The following is a 22,267-nucleotide window of genomic DNA, read 5'->3' as shown; positions in this document are numbered from 1 at the left end:
ACATAGGGGGCATGAGATATGCCCATTCAAAGTTTGCAATTTCAATCGGTTGCTATAGCGCCCCCCTTTGGCCAATTGATGTAATATTGCTTCATTCACATCCTCCCATCACCCTCTACCACTGTGCCAAATTTCACATGGATTGACCAAGTCAGTGAGGAGAAAAACATGGAAAAGAAAACACAGACACACCCACAGAGAGTTTTCATCATTATATAGTAAGATAATCAATCAATATGGTATGGTGAGACACTCACTCAGCTACTCAATGACATTGAGAAAACAGTCCAAACAACCTTTAAAATTCCTGTGAATGCTAAATCTGTGACTCAAAACAAAATAATAACACCACATGGTGGAAATATTCAGGTCACAACCAGGTGATGTTTACAGACTCTTATCTTCATAAACTTTAAAGAGAGCAACACGTTCACCAGCTAATCAGAGGTATTAAAGCTGCAGGATTATTGTGCTCTCTGCCATGAGATTCAACTTTTAATCACTTGGAAAGCTCTGTACAATTGTATTTATAACACAGTTGGATGTTCTTTTCAGAGCATGACGGTGAAAGTATTTTTAGAATTTATTTATTTTTCACAGTGGGGTAAACAGGAAGAATAATACATCGACCGAAACCTTCAATTTAAGCTGTTTTGACAGACGCCAGTCTTTTCTTGGCAAAACATCACCATCTGTTACCTTTGTTAACTTTGTTCATGTGAGACATCTCACTGAAATATCTCAACTAGCAGTACGTATTGACTGGTGTTAAATTCAAACGTTCAAAGCATTTTGGTGCCTGCTGTTTTTGCAAAATGAAAAATGTATTCATGGTGTCATTCAGTACGACTATAACCATGGCAACCAGGCAGAGAGGAATGGAGACAAGACTGGTTCATCTCTGTGGCTCCAAAATTCAACATACTAAATACAACCGTGATGACACTTTCCCTGTCTGAGGACTTTTTCAGTGCAAATAAGCAAATTTAAAATACCTTTAGGAAACTCAGACCTTACAGGGTTTACATGGCAAAGAAATCAGGCTTCTACTGCATAAATGTAGTCAGTGTTAAAAAATGATTTGTAGTGTCTTTAACCTGAAAAACCACTGGCATACTGCCTCTGCGATGCAGATGCAGTCTGTGTTTCTGCAGATGACACCAACTGAATCCCATCACCCACACAGTGCTCCTCCTGGTAATGCAATTCCTGCATTAAAGTCACATCCTCCGTTGGCTTGAGTCTCATTCTAGTGTTGCCATCCTGGAGACTAATGTACGAGCTGCATCATAGACTTGGGAACTCTTCTGCCCTTCTGAGACTCTTATTTTACTCTGTCTTGCTACTGTAGAGTGCTGCAGGAACAATAAAAGCCGGAAATGAATTTGCATTTTACCACTCCCGGTTCCCTCGTCTCGACGTCAATGGGTTTTTTGAATGGGTTTTTGGTTTGATGCCTGAAAAAGGGTCTGTGGTTAACACAAGCTTCAGAGACTCTATGTCAGTGAATACCACATTCATAAATTTTGAAGCCTTTACATGTCTTAAAAAAGACAGTTGCTAACAAGTGGATAAATGAGACTACAGAGCGTCACCACACTGAATACGGCCTTGTTGTGGTGGCGGCAACATTTAAGCCACAAGACCATGGTGTAGTTCATCTATAGCTTAACGCTAGCTTTATACTTTTATCGACTGCATGTCCACCCATCCATCTATTTTCATCTGCTTAGCCGGGGTCGGGTCGAAGGGGCCGCAGGCCAAGCTAAGCACCCCAGACATCCCTCTCCCCAGCAACACTTTCCAGCCCCTCTTGAGGGACCCCAAGGCGTTCCCTGGCCAGATGAGATATGTAGTCCCTCCAGCATGTTCTGGGTCTGCCCCATGGCCAGAGCACCTCTAACGCGAGGCGCCCAGAGGCATCCTGATCAGATGCCTGAACCTCAACTGAGCCCTTTTGACGCGAAGGAGCAGCGGCTCTACTCCGAGCCCTCTCGGATGTCTGAGCCCCTTACCCTATCTCTAAGGCTGAGCCCAGCCACCCTTCGGAGAAAACTCATTTCGGCTGCTTGTATCCGCGACCTCATTCTTTCGGTCACTACCCAGAACTTCTGACCATAGGTGAGAGTTGGGGCATAGATGGACCAGTAAATGGAAAGCTTTGCCTTCCAGCTCAGCTACCTCTTCACCACGATGGTCCAGCACAGCACCCACATCACTGTAGATGCTGCACCAAACCACTGATGCATCTCACGCTCAATTCTACCCCCAATCGTGCAATGGCGCCACCAGGGGGTGGCCAGGGGTGGCCACGGCCCCCCCTATAAATTTGCTGGCCACCCCACTGGCCACCCCACTCGCCAGCAGCCTGGTAACACATCCTGGTATTCCCCACATATAAAGCCTATTGACAGCGTAATGCGCTCTGGCTGCAGATGTATATTAAGCATTAATCTGTTCTTGCAGCACGTCTACAGAAAGTATTTTGTTAGAGACAAACCATCCATCTGTCTGTCATCTCACCTGTACTAATGTTTTGCCTAGCCTTGACTAGCGAATTTATCAGCTTGTAACAATTCGCCAACAACAGAAACTGAGGCTTATGTCACAACGCTACTTTTACAGGTCACGGGAGGCACAGGTTCACGGTGCCGAGCTGAAACCCCTGATATAACATGAAACCCCCAAAAATCGTAACTCTTTTTGCTTTCAAAATGCAGCAATAAATTGTATAAAAACGAAAACAACTTTAGTGTAATTAAATTAAGTCAAACTCAAATTAACACGCATCTGGCTCGGATGATTCACTCAATTAACACAGCGCGTCACGCTGATACAGAAAACAAATAACCCCCACTGTGCATTTACCGCTTGTTTATTAATTCCAGTCACATTTTATGTGTGTGAGATCCTGCTTGTGTGTGCGTGCACCTTGAATATCATATGTGAGGCTATTTCATAACTAAAATGGTGGTGAAAATATTTAACTTTGCTAGACGGCATTTCTCGGCCATTTGTTAAAAGGAAATAATTTATTTTCTGTGGAAAGAAGGCAACATAATGTAGAATTATAGGTTAAACTATCTTTGCTTCCTTTAATTTAGTTTGGATAACAGTAGTAGCCTTATAGTAGCTGCAGCAGCAACAGCGTTAGTTGCCAACAGCTGTCTTGTTTTTATGTCTTTATTACAGATATGCGAAGTTATCTGGCCATGGTGATCGCTGCTTGCTGTTGGTTTGCAGGACTTCTGTTTTTCTGCTGATGTTTTTTTTTTATCTATGTACACTGTCTTGGTTTGTCGTGTCACAAGTAGTGAGTTTTGGAGTATAGACATTTGTTTGAAATCCTGAAATTATGGCTTTTAGTTTTGGTGTGCCACCCCAAGATTGTAAGTGGCCCCATCTGGCCACCCCTATGAAAAATTTCTGGAGGCGCCCCTGCAATCGTGAACAAGACCCTTTAATTCCCTCGCTTGAGGCAGTAACTCATCATAAACTTTTGTTTGGCACAGAGCTTATTTTCTGCAATATTCCAAAATCTGATTGAAAAATCTCATTGGCTTTTTGTCGAGGGATCCAGGATGATATTAATTTCTGTGTTGGTCTACAAATAAACATCATCCCTGCAGCACTCTGTACACCACACTGTTTAACTGCAGCATTGTATCACTGGCCCACATGGAACCCAGTAGCCCCGGAAGGGGGTTCCCAGAGGTTTGCTTCGATTTTTAACCATAAAGTGGTTTTTGAGGGTTTTCCTTACACACTTACTCAAGTTTAAGACTATTTAAAGTGGGCTTGTGATGATAATGACCCACTAATCAGCTTGATATCAAAACTTCATTACTGTTCACGTGCTTATGACTTGCAGTACAATAAAAGTGTGTTGTTTCCGTTATCCGGTCAGTGCTGTGATGTTTAACCGGTCAAGCTATTGTATATTTTATGCATTGATGGCTATGCCAGGAACCAGCTGGGAGCCAAATCAATGAGCAACCTGAATGTTGGCATATGGAGCATCAACTTGATGCACTCTGCATTAAAGCCACTGAATATAAATGCTATTGAATACAGTGAGTGTACATTGCTGAGCGGACATTTCAAACAGCAAATGCTGTCTACTGGGTAGATTTTCAAACCTTTCAGCAGCTGTTGATGTAGGTTATGTAAGCTAATTGCTTCTCCAAAAATGTTAACAGGAGAGAGAAGAGATGACTGGCACCTTTAACAATGGAGCTGCCAAATTTCTGGAAGTTTAACTGTGGGCCAAATACCTCTCTGAGCAGCAGGTGTTCTTTGATGAGGTAGCAACACTCACATTGTTCATCACTGCCACAGTATCTGTATAAATTTATATAAAGCTTTTCACTGTGAAAAAATAATTAACCATTTAGACAATGCTTCTTTTGTCTAATTAAATCATTCACTTGGGGAGAATGGTATACTTGTGAAGCTCTCATCCAGCACTGCAGGGAAAGCCAGGGGTTTCATTTCCAGTAGCAGTAGTTCTGGCATAGTTGTGCGTTCCTTTGAACAGAATTATCAACCTGTTGTCATTCCCAGGACGTCAAATACTGATGCTTTGAGGCCGACACAGAGGGCACCCTTTGCCATCTCTTTGAGGTGCACCGGGCTTTCAACTTACACCAATATAAACCAACCCGCAACAATGTTTGATGCTCAGAGCAGCTAACATAGTATAAAAAGCAAGAAAGTCCATGCAGGGAGGGGTGGGTGATGGATGGGTCACACAAAAGCCTCGTTTCCACCAAACACTTTTGGCATGGTACCTTTGGAACACGCGTCAAAGCTAGCCACAACTCAGCCCTGAGCAGAGTGACCGCCCGTTATCGACCAATCAACAGACTGCAGTGTTCACAGCTCCACCTTTTAGTACCAGATCTGTGTGCTTGGTACCCCAACACATGGGTGACCAAAAATGGGGACGGTATGGAACGGTTCCATTGGTACCATCCACAACTTTTCACAGTGGAAACGGGAAAAAAGCAAACCGAAATGAACTTAACCATACTGTACTGCTTGGTGGAAACGGGGCTAAGCACAAACTTCTATCCATGAGGTGGCTGTTCATGTCCTGTGTCAAACCAAAAGTCAATGTTGTTTTAACATAACCTTAATTTAAAAAAAAACTTATGTCCATCAGTCACGCATTTCTGTCTCTCACATGATGTATTCATGTCACACTGCATACTTACGTTATCCAAAACATTAGGTTTTTTCCAAATCTAACCAAGTAGTTTTGTTGCCTAAACCTAACTGCGACTGTTTGGAGACATTACCCACTGGTTACGACGTGTTTCACCCAGGACACAGCTCTGCGTCACATACAGACAATAACAGGTGCCTAGGGTGTCGGTATCACATGCTGAGGGGTGTGAGAAAGCGTTGGTATTTGACAATCTGAGAATGTGTTATAATTATTCGTGCTCGTGGATGCAAAGCTTTACTTTATTTTCAGTTGCTGTGACACAATTTTGTCATAATGGTTTAAAATATCCAATGTCGGCAAACAGGTCTAACAGCAACAAAAGGGATGTAGTCTATTGCTGTTCCTAACTTACCCTCTATTGGAATAAATGACTTCCAGTCTCTGTCAATAGACCTGCCATGTTGTTCCGGGAAAAGCACATGTGTAATTAATACAATTAATGATGACACAATTAATGATTAGTGAATAATTAATTCTATTCGGTAATAGAGCCCTGGTATCGTCCTTGTTGGCTCACTGCACGGCTTAATGGGACACTTTATAGAACTAACGCATTAACAAAATCAGTCTGACCTGTGTTTTACCTGCCACAGAGGATGGTGCTTTGATGTGCACATACTGTAGTCTATCATCAACAGTATTTCATTTGAGTCTACCACTTCTGCAGAATATGGGAATTTGAAATATTACGGCTGTACTTAATGATATCATCTGGCACATTTAGGAGTGTGTGCCAGATAGATGGCTGTAATATACCCACCCAGTTACCTGTCTCCCTCTGGACCAAACTGTCTGGTAGCAAAGCACAGACATCCAAACGACATGTGAGAGACCAGAGTGAGATCTTTTTTGTCCTACTCTTCAGGAGGTTTAGACTGTACTACTGAGCAAATCCAGGTAAGAATTTATGTGGGATGTTTGTGGAGAGGTGCATAAATCACATCTGATCACAGTGACATTTCACGTGGCCCTCTGCCCTTTAAAGGGTTCTGACATCTTTTCCAACTGCAATTAGTCACTCACGCCTATTTTCAGAGTGTGAGAAAAAATCATCTGTACAGGGAATACTCTTGTTTCATCATGTCGTTTACAGTCAAGGACCTACAGCTGGAACAGTATATACAGTACGACCTATTTATAGAACAGAGGGATTGTGATGAAGGCTTCAGCGAGTGCACACTGTGTAAAATATTACTCAAGTTTACTTTGATAATGTGAAGCTTGCTGAAATGATTATTCCGTTATTTGATCAGTCAGTTTGTGAAAAATAAATAAATAAATAATAATAAATTCATTAATTATCAAACAGAAACATTTTCTGATTCCAGCTTCTTAAAAGTGAGAATTTTCTGCTTTTCTTTGTTTTATATTGTTGTAAATTGACAGTCTTTGGATTTTGGGCTGTCGGCTGATCAAAAGACAATTTGAAGACATCAACTTAGTCTTCGGGACTTTGTGATGTGCAATTTTTGCTCTTTTCTAAATTTTATAATCTAAACAATCAATAGATTAGTTGCCAAAATCAAGGAACCTATCATTAGTTGCATCTGTTCAGGCATTATCTAACTGTGAGATAATTTGTATGTCTCTGTGTGAATGCAGTTGAGATTATGCTCTCATTTAATGATCATAATTACATAATGTTCCCTTATTTTCTCCTCAATGGTCTCACACATTATGTCCCTGTCACCTCAAATTTTAATTTCTTCATCTGAGCTGACAAAATGTCTTTTCTTAGGCAAAATTATAAAAGAGAATCTTAAATGCTTCTATTAAATTTGGCCTGATTTATTTTTTCCCGTGTAATTGCACGGATTTATAAATATCTTGAGCAAAGCTTTCTCCCAAATCCTCCACCTCCACCTTCTATTATCTCCACCTCTCATCCTTTATCTCGCCATCGCTCTCTGTTCCATTTAATTCTTACAAAACCATAAAAAGGTCAAGATCACACCGAGTCACATGCAGTATCTCCTGCGTCAATAATCTTTAAAGTAAAGTGAAACTCATATAAGTGGGTCGATGATGACACAGGTAACGCCTTGGTTTTAAAAAGATTTCACCGCTTGCTGAGGCACTCTTACACTATTCACCTACAGTATGGGAGAGGTTGAGTGGAATATGAAAAGACGAGGAGGGAAAGAGATAAAAGAAGCATCTTAAATTATAAATGGGGCTGATAATGGAAATGTGATTGGAAAATGAAAGATGGGCAAGGATCAGCTTTGTCATCTGCACAATACACAAATGAGAATGGACTTAAGAACGGACTCCTATTTTGCATTTATTTGTGAGCTGTGATAAATATGTAAATCAATTAAACAGCTCTCACCTAAAACTTCCATTATAACTTCAAAGGCTGCAGAAAACTGCTGGATAACAACTGCAGGTGTCACAAAGTCGGCAGATAAATTTACTCCTATTGCACCAAACAGAAAATGCAGAACATATTGTAAATTACTTCAAAATCACATAAAGGCCTGCGGGCTTTACCTTAATTCACTCTCATCCACAAACACAATGCAGCACTACGAAGATTAACTATGGAGAAGTTGCAACAAATAGGCAGAAAGCAGAAATCTCTGCAGAAAACTACCGGAAGCAACATTTCAAAATTGGTCCAGACAGACAGATTTTCTTTTTCAGTATAAATAAAAACTTAAATGGAGTGGCAAAGATACTGCAAAACAAGGGGTGAAAAGGCAAGGTGTGTGCTGGTGTTCCAAAGCCACAGAGTCAGTCATTGTAGTTTGGCTAATTTGCCACACTTACCAACACCATCAGCAGCTGGAGACTCACAGCTCATTAAGAATATTAACATACTTATTCTAACTCAAGAACTTGCCTACGATCATCATATTTTAAAGTTTTTTTTCAGTATCAAAGTAATATAGTGATAGTTATCTGTATATCCATTTGCACACCGTAAACAAGAATTGCTAATAGCTTCCTTTAGATACTTTTAATATTCCCTGTTTATGTCCCCAAAGCATTGTGTGAGCTGTAGTTCCTAAATTTAGAACATGGTTAACCCTCAAACCGAAGTTAGACAAAAATAATATTAATAGAAGAAACAAAATCCAATAATATTAATATAATATTACTATGTTTGTGTTGCACTAAACCAGGGGTCAGCAACCTTTACTAATAAACTAGTCATTATTGGCCAAAAAAAGAAAAAAAGAATCTGTCTGGAGCCGCAAAACATATTTGAATAAAGGTAACAGCGTATTAAGTCAAAATTAGGCCATTAACATTACAAGTAGATCTAAATGAGCATTCAAGGTGGCCACTCTGCAATGAGCTATTTATATTTATTTAGTACTTAAACTTTGCAGCATTGATGGTGAAAGTAAATGAATCTGTCCACACACTGGTAAATCCTCTGTTTTCCTATAAAACTTGTCCTTTTTTGGATTTGCAATGTATGGCTAGCCTTGTTAGAGAGAATCCATGCTAGCCACCGCTACTTAAGCTCAGCAAAATTTAGAGGAGAAGGCACCACGTTGTACGCTTATAATGCACATTTAAGCTGATGAAACATTTTTTAATTCTAAGTATAGGCTACACATTTTAACAGTTGTAGAATGCAATAATCACTCTGAGCCTCCATCAATGACAAATGAAAATCTGAGTGTTAGAAAATAACTAGGGATGCACCGAAATGAAAATTTGTGGCCGAAGCCGAAGCTGAATATTATTAGACGCTTGGCCGAATACCGAGTACCGAATACCGAATATCATTGTTTAGTTGTTGATTAGTTTTTGCAGATGAACCCCCTCCAGATTAGTGTTGTCACGGTATCAAAATTGGGACCCACTGTGCGATACCAGTGAAAATATCATGGTTCTGAGTAGTATCACGATACCACAGCGAAAATGAGGCAGATGTGCCTTTTGTCATTTATAAAAAGATAAATCACAGGAATATATTAACGTTACTGTCTGTGTCTGTGACCCCCGTTCAACCCACAATCGGTGGGATTTGCCTTTCGTTTCTGCTGCTGGTTGAAATCTGTAGGCTGCTCGCACAGCGTGCTGAATGATTTAAGCCTATTTTGCTCGCTCAAAACTATTTTTAGTCGCAAATGCGAGTGCGGTCACGGACGGATCGCCACACTGCCGACATTTTATTCCGCCCATCACCGCATGCCGTTTGATTGCGTTATCAAAACACGCCGCTATTATTCGGCCTTGCTTTTAACTTATTCCACCGAATCCCGAATGTGTGTTTTTTTGCAATATTCGGCCGAATATATTCGGTTACCAAATATTCAGTGCATCCCTAAAAATAACCAATATTTATTTCCAGGTTACTTACGTCAAAGCCACAGAGAGCCAATGGGAAGGGTCTAAAGAGCTGCATGCGGCTCCAGAGCCACAGGTTGCCTACCCCTGCACTATACTAACATAAGCATGGCTACATTCACATTACAGTGCTTAATGATCTATTCTGATTCTTTTTCCAGATCTAATTTTTTATGTCTGAACTGTTCCTAACCCATATCTGGCATCTCTGCCCTGAAATGTCTCACATGCAACCAATAACGTCACACACATGCGCATCGGAACAATGTCAAAAAAGCATCACATTTTCGAGACAAACATTTGGGAAAAAATTAATCTCATGGTGGTGGAAGCATTCATCTCCTGAAGGATTTGCTGCGGAGATCAGATGACAATGTTTGTTGAGGATGAGGGTGATGCTATTGCTATTGCTGGTATTTCTGTGTGGGTAAAGGAGAGGAGTCAGTAGTGGTGGGGCTGCAATATGGAGGGATGCCCAGGGCTACATTCCCATATCTCTGTCAGCACCTCATGACAAGGCTGTCACGGCGTGTGGGCAAGCTGTCCCTGTCAAAAAGCTTCTGGTAGTTGAGCTCTACTGGCTAGCGACTAGGGTAGCCTTTCGCAGCAGCGGTATGGCAACCGCTGTTTGCGGTAGTTTCAACGGACTGCTCTGACTCTGTATGGTGAGTGATCTGCTCCTGTGCAGTGAGGTCTGTTGTTGTCCATGGATGTATGGGAGAACATATTAGTTCCAATATGACCGTTCTCACAGTAATCACTCAGTCAGTGATCCCATATGTATCAGATTTAAGACTCTATATGAAAGTGGCCCAAATCTGATTGGGAAAATTGGAAAATGGCAGTACCATTACTAAGTATAGTATAAACTCACGTATAGTAAGTAAGTAAGTGTGTGTCTATCATGTATTTTGTCTGCTCTCAAGTGGCTCAAACATTGCATACTGTAAAATGTACAATAAAACTGTGCATGAGTCATCAATGCAGTGCAGTGACACTCTTACAGGATGCCATAAACCAACATTCTGCCTCAGGAACTATGACTACATCAAGCACTGCACACACATGTACACCTTATATAGACACACATGATTTCATTCTGACTCAAAATCACACACACACACACACATGCCCAAGGCCTGAAAGATGTGTCTCTACTCATTAGTCCACTGTGACCCTGAGCCAAGCCGCCTCATTAAGAAAAATCCTCAAATCGCCTCTGATATTCTTAGTAGAGGTCACTCTTTTATGCTTCTACCAGAAATAATCTGTATCAGGGGATTTATTGGACATTGTTCATTTTCTCTGCACAGAAAACTCACCAATGACTCTAAACTGTGTAATCTGTGAAGGTGCAACAACTAAATCAAAGCAAAAACTGCGTCCTAAGTGAGGCAGCGGCGAGGATCCATTTTTCTGCACATTCAGCACATAGATACATACTCATGCATTTATTGAGGGCTTAGTGGTGTTCAGCAGAGACATGACTAACAGTACATAAGTATATTCTTTCAGGTTGTGGGTAGTTGTGAAGTTGTCACTTCTGGATGGACAGTCTCACCCTGAGCCCTCCTCTCTGTCATGAGAAGTGAGTCATGTCTGTGAAGCACTATTATTATCGTCTGCCTGGGGTGAGAATTAGAGATAAGCTGCAGTGGAGACTAATTTAAAGGGTTCAAAGGGAAGAAGTTGGAAAAAAAATAAAAGTATATCCTCACTTATTATTTCTGGGTGTAAAATGTGTGACAGGGAAACTGAATCTGGCCCTCAGACAGTGCCGTGTCTTCCTGCTTATGATGCATTTAAATGTAAAATTCCTGATTACAACATGATGTTAATTAGATACCATTTATGTGACAGATAATAGCTGCATGTGCTGATTAACAATGCTTTATGACTGTAGGCAATAATATTCAAAAATCAAACTGGTCATTCGATACATTTTATCATTAGTCTTTAGAAGCAGGCATGATTGGCATATTATTTGTACCCAATAATTTTGCTGTTTTTTTTTTAGCTAAATTTGATCTTACTGCTTCTACATAGTGAATGGTAACAATACCTGCAACATTTCTACATTAACTTCTGAGGGCACAAAACTGTTGCATAGCTTTCTGAGGGCTCTGAACCTAAATCAGTAACTGCACATCACCTATGGCTGCAATGCTTTGCAATCGTAATAGTATTGCCGCCATTCCTATGCAGTCAAGAAAATACACAAGTTAGAACAGCTATGAAACTCAGTACTTCCTCTTCACTGTATGGCAGTTGGCATAGATTTATTTGTAAGGGATGAGTATTAACTGGCTGTTAATCATACCAAACACATTTCAACTTTCTTTAACAACTCCAAAGGCTCACAGGTGTATTTCAATTTGATTTACTCACTGAAAATCTCAGGTCAACAGTTTTATTACTGTCCAGCCACCACAATTCAGATAAGAGAGGCTTACCAAGCAGCAGCAGTGAGTGCTTCTTGGACTTTTTTTGCCCTGGGTGTACGCTCTCAGGCTACAAATTACAGGTACTGCTTAGGGGTGAAAAAATATTGCCAACTACTCTGCACATTTTCTAGGTAAGAAAAGTCAACTATAGTACATTTACATACTATTTAATGCATTTAATACATAGCTACCGTGATGCCATCCAGGCTTGGGCAGTATCACGGTGTTATGGTATACTGGGTATTTAGAAATCCCAAACATATGATTTTCAATACAATCATAAACACAGATGTTTCTCTTTCTAATTAACTGATACTGAGGTTACATATTGAGGTGATGTATTGTAGCGCATACACATGCCACCAGAGGTCAGTCTCTACTGGTAGAATGACAACTAAGTTGCGCTAGATGGTGCCTGCGAGTGGTGGGGATAACATTACAGGACTAGTATAAAACGAAAATCGCCTCTGCCCCTGTTTGGGAGTATTGCCAGATGTAACTTTATCTTGAGATGACTTCATTCAACTATAAAAGCAGTTTATTAGCCACATGATTATGTTCAACACATCATCTCTGCTCAGCCCACTGATGTGTCAGTATACGCAGGGCAACAAGCATCACCCCAACAAGAGGGGGGCTTATACCCTATCTATTCATTATTCTATGGGACATAAGTATTTAAACCCAGCAAGCTTGTCTAAGTAGGCTAATTGCATATTAGGCTAGACAATGACATACCTCAGCTTTAACTTTTATCTACACAAATGCTATTTTATACTGTAAACCGGTGTGAAATGTCAGGAAGGTATGAAGGTACAAAAAAATCATAATGCCCAAGTCTAAACCCACCCATTGGTTTGTGGACTCCCATTTGAAGCCTCGAATTTGGCACCTGAGCTGTCGCCATCTTGGTTTTTTGGAGCTAGAAGTGACAGTCACACAAGGACGTGAGGCTGGCACAGTTGAGGAACGAGGGGTTGATCTAACTGAGAACCCAAGGACAACATTGGCAGACAGCCTGTCACTTAATATGGTCAGAACAATGGGATGTCGAAACATTGAGATTTCGGAACAATGGGATGTCGGAATTATGAGTGGACCCCTCTTCTCCCCCCCAAACAAGGTGTGTGTGCTGTGAGACTCTCCTCCCCTCTGTCGGCAGGAGACCAGAGAGACAGGTGTCTTTAAAAGTCTCTGTGTGTCCAGCTCTCAGTACGTCTGTAGCTTCTAACTGAATATCTGTGGTTTGGAGTTTAGTTTCTCTCCTGCGTCCTGTTTGTACTTTAGATATCTGATACTCACTGTTTCATGTTCACTATCAGCCGTGTTAGAAGTTGTGTGAAGTTGCTGCTCGAAAACTCAACGTTTCCTTATTTTGCTGCTTCACAATAAAAGTTTTTACATAACAAAATAACAGGGGACTTTTATTGTGAAGAATCTACAGGAAATGAAATGTGTTTATCACTGAATTTCTTTAATTAAGACAAGTGTAATAATACAGTAGGGAGGAAGAGTGAAATCAGAAACAGCCACAGTGAAATGTTGATGAAGAGCTGCAGACAACAGGCTCTTACTGCACCTCTGCAAACAGCTCACCTCCAACAGGTAAACTTCTTTTACCTGCCCTGCTGTGGAAAAACACATGCAGCAAAATAACAGGGCACTTTAGTCGTGGATCAGCTTACAACTGAACATGTCGCCCAATCAATTGAAAATACGGAGATATATCTCGTGTATCGCCGTTCAGCCTGAAAATACGGAGATATGAATTTCTGTCCATATCGTTCAGGCCTAGTAGTAAACTCACAAGTCAGTCTTTAGACGCTTTGCTTAACTAAAGACTGATGTCTTTCTCCCTGATTTTGTGTTTAGATGGGCGGATACAATTTCAGAGTTTAAAAAAACTCCCTACGTTGCAGAACCAATAGTAAATCCGCAGGGCGGTCCTTCGGTGGCTCGCTGAACTCTTGTGCTCGTAAACATAGTCCCACTAGAAACACGTGTAGCGGTACAAAATGGCTCAAGTCGCTGTAAGTCCTTCATTTCCACAATCTTGTGGACTGAGCACACGTTTGATAAAACGGAGTTAAATCTCTCGGCATCCATTTTCAAGCTCTCTGTGTGTTTGTTTCCTTGCGGACGAGAAAAGGGGGAGCGCACATTTCCGAGAAGGCGTGTCCTTTTCAAAAATGCAAGAGGCGTTGCTTTGTTGCCGGCCGTTTTCGCCGGTGTGTTAAACACACTTTAGAAAGGAGTGTCCCCAGACTATCAGAAGGCAGAGATCTCTGATTGTCTGGTAGCGAGACTACCCTAGTAGAGACCTCTGCTGATAATTCAGCTCCTGGTTTAAGACCTTCTGAACAGTGAACACTGAGGAAATTCTGACCAGGAGAAGTCACCTTTAGATGCTACTAAATCCCCCTAAATCTTACTGCTCCTTTAATCAGTGACCTTGCATGCTGATGAATAGTTGTCTTAAAGCTGCCCCGCCCTTAATTATATGTAACTTTAAGCCTTAATTAAATGTAAAAAGGAAAGTTATATAAATATTGACCCCCCCAAAAAGTTTTAGAGACCAAAACCGTTCTTTGTACCAGGCTGTAAACATGTTTTTTTATCCTGTAAAGTTGGGCATTTTAACATGGGGGCCTATGTGGGTTGACTCCCTTTTGGAGTCAGCCTCAAGTGGCCATTCAAGGAACTGCAGTTTCTGGTAGTTTCACGTTGGCTTCATTTTCCAGCTTTTTTTTTCTTTTTTTTTTCAAATTGAAGAACCACTGAATTCATGTGTGCACAAATGTCTGCATCATGACATAAAATTACTACAAAGGTAACAACTGGGAAATATTAAAGTTTAAAGATTATCAATCAATACCTCTGTGTACGTGTAGATGCATGTGTATGTGTTAACAATGCCAAGCACCAATGATTCTCATTTCCTGACATGTTGCATCACGGATTTATGCAACACGAGTTTTTGTTCCTGCTTCCAGGTCTGATGAAGACGTCTAGTCAGTCAGTTAGAGCTCTCGAGTATGGCGCAATATGGTGAAATCAGTTTTTTTGTTGTTTTTTTTACAACACTGAGTGCTGAGAGAAGAGTTTCCTCTGAACCTGTCAAGTTTCCTTTTTAGCCCTGTGCTAAAATGTGGCTTAAAGTATCATCCCAGCCAGTTAGAGGACACGTGAAAGCTCTTTATGTCTGGAAACAGCTCAACTAAATGTTCATAAACTCTGTTCTCCTCCACATAATTTGATTCTGACTGTCCATACCCAGACCTCGCTGACACTCACCATGAGCTGTTACATAAATCAGACACCTAAGAGGCAATGCGGTTGTTTTTTTTGCGCTGTGTGCCCAAAGACAGAACTTACTGATTCTGCAAGAAAAAAGGGAACAGGCTTTTTAGTTCCCCCGAGAACTCATGATGAAAAAATAAAACAACTTGGCCAAATGCCGTAAAGCCATTAAAAGATTTTGATGCGCCCCTCTCCTGCTTCAGTGGCTACCATCAAGTGACTCATCTTCTCTCTGCCAGAACAAGTTGGTATCTTCTCATACGAGACAAATACACAAGACGTTGTGTCCTCAGCTCAACCTTAAAGTACAACATCAACAAGCTGCACCTCCTCCATGTTCTCACTGCCTTCAGTAAACGGCCACTTGGAATGAGCTAGAGGGTGTTGTCATATTATCTCTCTTTAGCGATTTTGTTAGTCTCTGTCCTGAGGCAATGACATAATATCATGATGGGGGGTAAATATTGTTGTGACTCTGCAGACTTGAATAGAACAACTACAGTTATTATTGGACAACAGAGAAAATGCTGCTTGAAAAACTGGTCTCCTCTGTCAAAATATAACTTCTCCCATTTACAGTAGAGCTGTAACTGAGTGTCATGTAAAAACGATTAAATATCAAACTATGTGAGTGTCACTGTGAATAATAATTATAATTGTATAAATGTATGATTCATCCATGGTCATGGTCAGGTATTTTCAGAGGCCTCAGAATCCTTTGCTGTCTAAGATAAGGACCATGCAAATGTTCACACTTCAGTGTTAAAGAGATTGGATCAAGGGTTAAACAACCATTGTTTTGATTCGCTAAGGTGGCGCGATTAAACACAGTTCTGTATGACGTGGCCGATAACACTGTATAAGGCTGGATGATCTGTCAAGATTTTAGGATATCTCTTTCCATGAACAGGGGCAGTGCCAAATGCTTCTCTGATCAGATTTCTATTGTTATTTAACTTATATACTCAAGAAGAACCACTGAGGCTCCTCAGTTTTTCAAATTGTTATCATTATTCATCAAAATGAAGACTGATGACAGTACAAGCTTTTCCGAAACACTGACATTTTTGTATTCCAGTTTGTTTAAGGAACAGTTTAACATTTTGAGAAACACTCCTTCGCATGCTGAGTAGGGATGCACCGATCCGATATCTTGATCGAATATCCGCCCCGATATCATCAAAATACATGGATCAGATATCGGAAAATGCAACCTATACCTGAGGCAATCCTTTCCCTTTAAACCTATTGTGACACGAGCTACGTCATATGTCATGGAGCGAAGGAGAGAATCTGCTGTGTGGAGGTATTTCACACTATTTCAACTGCTGTTGCACAATCGTTAATTTTTGTTAAAAATAAATAGTTCATCGTTGCATTAATCTGTTTAATCTTGTTTCATTTTATCTTCGGAAAGAACTGTGTAGTCATCAATGCCTGATGCCTCTCGTCTTTTCTGTTGTACATGTAAAGGTATATAGCTTTTTAGGTCAACCATGGTATCGGATCGGTATCGGGTATCGGCTGATACTCAAAGCCACAGCATCGGGATCAGTATCGAAACTGCAAAAAGCTGGATCGGTGCATCTCTAATGCCGAGATGACCGTGACCAGCAGCAGGTTAGCTTAGCTTAGCATAAAGACTGGAAACAGGGGGAAACAGCTAACCTGGCTCTGCCCAAAGGTAACAAAATCCACCTGTCAACACCTCTCGCTGATTAACAATAATATTTGTATCATGTATTTGTTTAATGTGTGAAAATACATGACAAACCTGATAAGTGACTTCCTTAAAGGTTTTATTGGCAACACTGTTATATGAAGGTTTCATTTACAAAAAACATTCACAGAGCTTTTAAAAAGGAATCGCTTTTAGACGTACTGCTTTTCCTGGAAAAAGTAAACAAATAGTCGAATATTTGTATTTAACCGACGCCACCAAATCTGATGGGGCGTCGGTGGCTGAGTGGATAGAGCAGGCACCCCATGTACAAAGGCTCTGTCCTTGCTGCTGCGGCCCCAGTGCAATCCCAGCCTGCGGCCCTTTGCTGTGCGTCATCCCCTCTCTTTCTCCCCCTTTCATGCTATATCTGTCCTATCCATTCAAGGCAAAAAATGCCCCAAAAATAATCTTAAAAGAATAAAAATAAACAACCAAATCTGATTCGACTGACATAATAGCCCTATCAGAGATACTGTATACTGTGATGATGAGACCCAGGGAAGCCATTTCGAGTCGCCAACTGATCTAACCTTCATGTCTACAGACTGTGTGAGGAAACCAGAGAAAACCCACACAGACACATTTCTCTTCATCTTTAAAAAATGTTTGTTCTGTTGCTGAATGAGTTGCTGTTACTTTTGCTCTGCTGTCATTCAACTGTCACTTTCAAGCCTCTGTAAACAACATCATACACAATGTTTTAAAGATACACATCTCATTTAAAAGTGTGTGTCTGCGTGTGAAGAAGAGCACATTAAGGCTGACATGAGAAAGCAAACAAGGTGGACCCATTCATGGATTTACAGTAGAGTGAAAACAGGGCAAAATATTACAGGTTTAACCAAGAGATGCTTTTTATCTTTGGAAAATGCTTCAATAATAGAAGTTTGTATTAAAGGAGAGAACATATGGCATTAAAACTACAAATACATAAGGAGCTTTTGGTGTTCCTTTGAACAAAACTCAGTATTACTAATGATAATTCTTTCTACAGCTGATAATTAATGAGTGAGTATAAGTCCAGTCAAAAAAACCTTTAAACATAGCAACTAGCAACTCTGCAGCACTTATCCAGTCCTCTATTAACAGCTTGTCACAGCAAGATGACACCCATCCCACTCCAACCACACCCGCCTCATCTCTCTGCACTCCCCCAGCACAAACACACACACACGCGCCCTCCTTGAGTTTTAGATAGTACTCCAGGTCAGCTGTCAGTTGAGCTGTGTGCATATTTAAACGACAGGAAGGAGAAAGACAAATCAAGAGCAAGATGATGTCAAACAACGACAGCTGAATCGGATAAGAGGAGAAGTGAGAACGTGGTAGTGAGTGGGAGGGTGTGTGTTTGTAGTTTGTGTGTGTGTGTGTGTGTGTGTGTGTGTGTGTGTGCACATGCGAGTCGAGTGAAATGCAGAAGAAGGAAGGGGGGGAGTGTGTTTTTCCAGCTCCAGAATCTATTTAATAATAGCGGCTTCTTTTATTGTCAGCAAACAGGGATTGTTTCTGCTGTATTTCTTTGTGAGAACAGACTGCTGTGTATTTAACCGAGAGGTGCTGAAGTGTAGCCGTGTTAATGTTTAGTCGTAGTCCACAGGTTTTGATATATTGAATTAAGCTCCCCGGGCAAAATGCCAGCTCAAAGTTCTGAGAAGCTGTGCGGCATGTTAACACGATGATATCTGACTAATCTCCAAGAACATGTCAGGATCAGAATCAGCTTTAACAGCCAAGTCAGTGTGGACACATACAAGGAATCTGACTCCGGTTTTTGTTGCTCTCAATGTAAACACACAAAATACATACATCTAAAAACAGTCACAACAAAGCTGAACAAATTTAAAACAAATGTAACTACGTACAGAAGTAAATTATGGTGCAGAGTGCAGTGGGAGCTGGCATAAATATGGAATGGGTAAGGTTGGTGGATATGACAGTATATGCAGCAGGGCTGGGGGGGAAATATCGATACAGTATATAAATAATATATCGCAATATTTTTGATTGCGATATTCAGCATATCGCAACATATTTAAAATCACAATTATATCGTATCGTGACCTAAGTATCGCGATAATATCGTATCGTGGATCCTCTGGTGATTCCCACCCCTAACATACAGTGTAAATGGTGTAAAAATCAGGGCCAGCCCGACACTTTTGGTGGCGCTCAGCAGATTTGGTTTGGGGCCCCTCCTCATTGTCTTGTGTTGCCATGAAGCAACCTGTGTATTATTAGTGTGAGCACACATGTGCGAATAAGCATGTAAAGACTAAAGTGGAACCTATTAGCAGCAACAATATCTTTAAATAGACTTAAGTAAATACTGTATTTGTCTATTTCCTCTTAAAGCTGCACATGGTACTTGTCTGGGCCCTTTGCTTATCTGGTTAAAGTTTGATGCATATGTTAGTGTTTTAGTCTGACTGGAAGGAGCTGGATCTGACCTGTCTTCAAAGGATAGGATATGACCCGACAAAAAAGGACATGATGCTCAAGCACCTGCCCTTTTGCCCTCTCGCTAGGTAGGTACCCTTTTTGCATTTTACTTTTTTTTTTTTTTAAATGTATTTTATAGTTTTATATTTTGTTTTTAAATTTGGCCCTTGGCACCAATTCTTGATTAAAATTTTGCTGTGTGCGCGACAACTGCATCTGAGTCAGACCTCTGCTCCTCCCTATTTAACATCACTTGTGGCAGCTGCATGCAAATCGAGTACCAGCATCACGTCTCCCTGACCTGTCTTCATAGACAGCCAGGTAACAGTGTTTGTCCTAAGCGTCGGCATTGTTTCTCACTGTTGTGAAATCAAACCACTATAAAACATCTCAATACAGCCAGTCTAATTTAGGCAATAACCCACCATTACGCTTAACGACAAGTAGACTAGTGTGCCGTAAAACCACACCCTCTCCCTCCAACTCTCTCTGGAAGATTCGGGTTCACCAACTGCCCTGTGCGAGCAGAGACAGACGTCACATTGCTTTCCCACTTCCACTTGTCTTTTTAAACCAAAACTCAATTTGAAATGATATTTACGTCTCCCACGTTGTGTCTCTGGTTATTAATTTAAGCAAAATTGACATGCTGTTTGGTGCGTACAGAGCGCAGAGGCAGAGAGGAGGAGCGCGGAGCTCTACACATCTGCTCACTGAAATCCTTAAAAAATATTTAAAGGTTATTTAAAAGATAATTACAATAATTATTATATGACTATTTAAAAAGCAAAGGAGGCAAACAAATTGGGAGGATGAGGACAAAGGTGCAAAGTGGAGAATACAGTTAGGAGAGGAGAGGAGAATGCACTTAGCCTGATTGTTATTATTTACTTTATATCCCGTAAGTGTGCACAATGTAGTATTGTTTTCTATGTTGTTTCCTGTATTGAATAAATGATAAATGTGGAAAGTACCTGTATATGTGTATCAGCTGCTAGGTGTATACAGTATAGATATTTAGACACCTCATTAGTGAGCTGGACAGATGTTTCCCTGCTCATTACTGTGGACAACTGTACTGTATGTACTTAGGCCTCAAGAAACCTTCTAGTGCCTGCAGATACAAACTTGGCAGGGTGCACTTTGCATGCACACTTTTTTTCAATACTTCTCCCATGCAAGAAACAACATGAGGAGGGGATGCCTTTTTTCCCCACTTGAGCACCTGCCCCGCAAAATGTCTGAGCACAGCACTGTTGACTATGTGGGGCTGTGTTTTAGTGTGACTTGTAATAGGTTATAGCTCAAATGATTTGCCCAGGTCTTGGCTATTTGGAGGAACTCAAGGTGCTTTAATGGCTCAGTGAGGTAGTTTATGATTTGATGCTTGGTCGGATCGAAACTTTAATTCACATTTCCTCGACAGCATCTTGTTGAGCTGCTTGGTTATTCATCAGATCCTGTTTTAGATGTTTCTAATCCGCAGCAACTAACATGCCTTTCTGCTTTCTCAATATGACATGAAGAGCCAGCACCAGCTGTTACCTACCTAATAAAAGCAGCTTGACTTCTCTGGCTGCCTTCTCTCCGTCCTCTCGGAGGTTTTTGTCAATCATCTTTGACCTCTCCGCGGCAGCCTTATCCTCGGCGCTCACCGTACAACCCATGGCTCCAAACGCAGGGGCGCACCGACCACTTGCGCAAAAAACAAGCTTCAATGCTGATGGTGTCAGCGTGCCAGCCGATGCCAGGAATAAGGATGGAGCAGCTTCTGCCTCCAGCACTGCCTTCAAGAGAGGAAAAACAGCCGATTGTGGAGTTTTTACCTGCGCGTAAAAAAAGTCAATGTCCGTGCGCTTCTGTGGAAGTAGGAGATCAAAGATGAAGCACCCAAAGCATTTGGTTTATGACAGCAGGCTGTTATCGCTGGTCCATATCGACACGCTCAGCCTGTGTCTCTGTCCTGCATCCATTCACAGCCTGTCTGGTGTGGTCGGCCTGGTGGCAGCACTTCCCTCGGTCGTGCGGCTGCTGCAGTCCTTTTCGGTGCCCAACTGAGGTCCTGTGTTATTCTCAGATATCCCTCTGACAAAGTGTCCGAGCAGTCGCATCGACGTCACTTTGACAACTTGTCGCGATAGTCCAATTAAAACAGGTGAGCCCTCCACGATGGCTTGTGTGGAGCCAATTAGAGGGGAAGCCAGCGAGGCGTGATTTGAGGAGTGCGGTGTGCAGACTGCAGTTGGCGCTGTGCCAGCTTCATTCCTCTGCATCTCATATGGATGCAGCCTCTCAGACGACACAACACAATACAGCAGCCTGAGCTGAGTGACTCAGCTGCGCAGGAGCAGGTCTGTCTTTGCAAAGATGCAGGACGGGCTGTTAAAATGGATAATGGGTCCTTGTGTCACATGTTAATGAAATGCCACAGAGTCGGGCTGACGGAAGAGCTGGGTGACAGCGCCCCCACATGGACATAGATAGATATTTTCTCTTGTAGCAGGCAGTTACAGGACCATATGTGCTGTAAAGCCATGATGACATAATGACAATAAATATTATCTTTATTTATAGAGCAACTTTCAGACAGGAAACGATGGTTTGGTTTGATAAAAAATGTCTCCCATCCTCCCACAGTCTTTAAGGTCTAGTGTGCTGTATTTAATGGCATCTAGTGATGAGGTGACAGAACTTAAACTTATGTGTACCAAGTGTGTCGGAGAACTACAGTGGCTGATGCAAAAGTGTGTGACCTATCGACCTATAGAGCCCGTGTTTGGTTTGTCCGTTCTGGGCAACTGTAGAAACAACATGGCAGACTGT

General features: G+C 41.3%; 1 protein-coding gene across 1 annotated transcript in view; it reads right to left on the bottom strand.

Annotated features, from left to right (window-relative positions):
• gnai2b (guanine nucleotide binding protein (G protein), alpha inhibiting activity polypeptide 2b) overlaps window positions 1-21,780 on the bottom strand; it is a 72,184-nt gene extending 50,404 nt beyond the window's left edge. Inside the window, exon 1 of the mRNA XM_050038900.1 lies at window positions 20,994-21,780. Coding sequence (XP_049894857.1) covers window positions 20,994-21,111 — 118 coding nt within the window. The 5' untranslated portion in view covers window positions 21,112-21,780. The remainder of the gene's footprint in view (window positions 1-20,993) is intronic.
• Window positions 21,781-22,267: the final 487 nt, after the last annotated feature.

The sequence above is a fragment of the Epinephelus moara genome, chromosome 24 (genome assembly GCF_006386435.1).
Source record: "Epinephelus moara isolate mb chromosome 24, YSFRI_EMoa_1.0, whole genome shotgun sequence".
Classification (NCBI taxonomy): Eukaryota; Metazoa; Chordata; class Actinopteri; order Perciformes; family Serranidae; genus Epinephelus; species Epinephelus moara.
The sequence above is the reverse complement of the archived record's forward strand: the minus strand, read 5'-3'. Positions and strand labels throughout refer to the sequence as shown.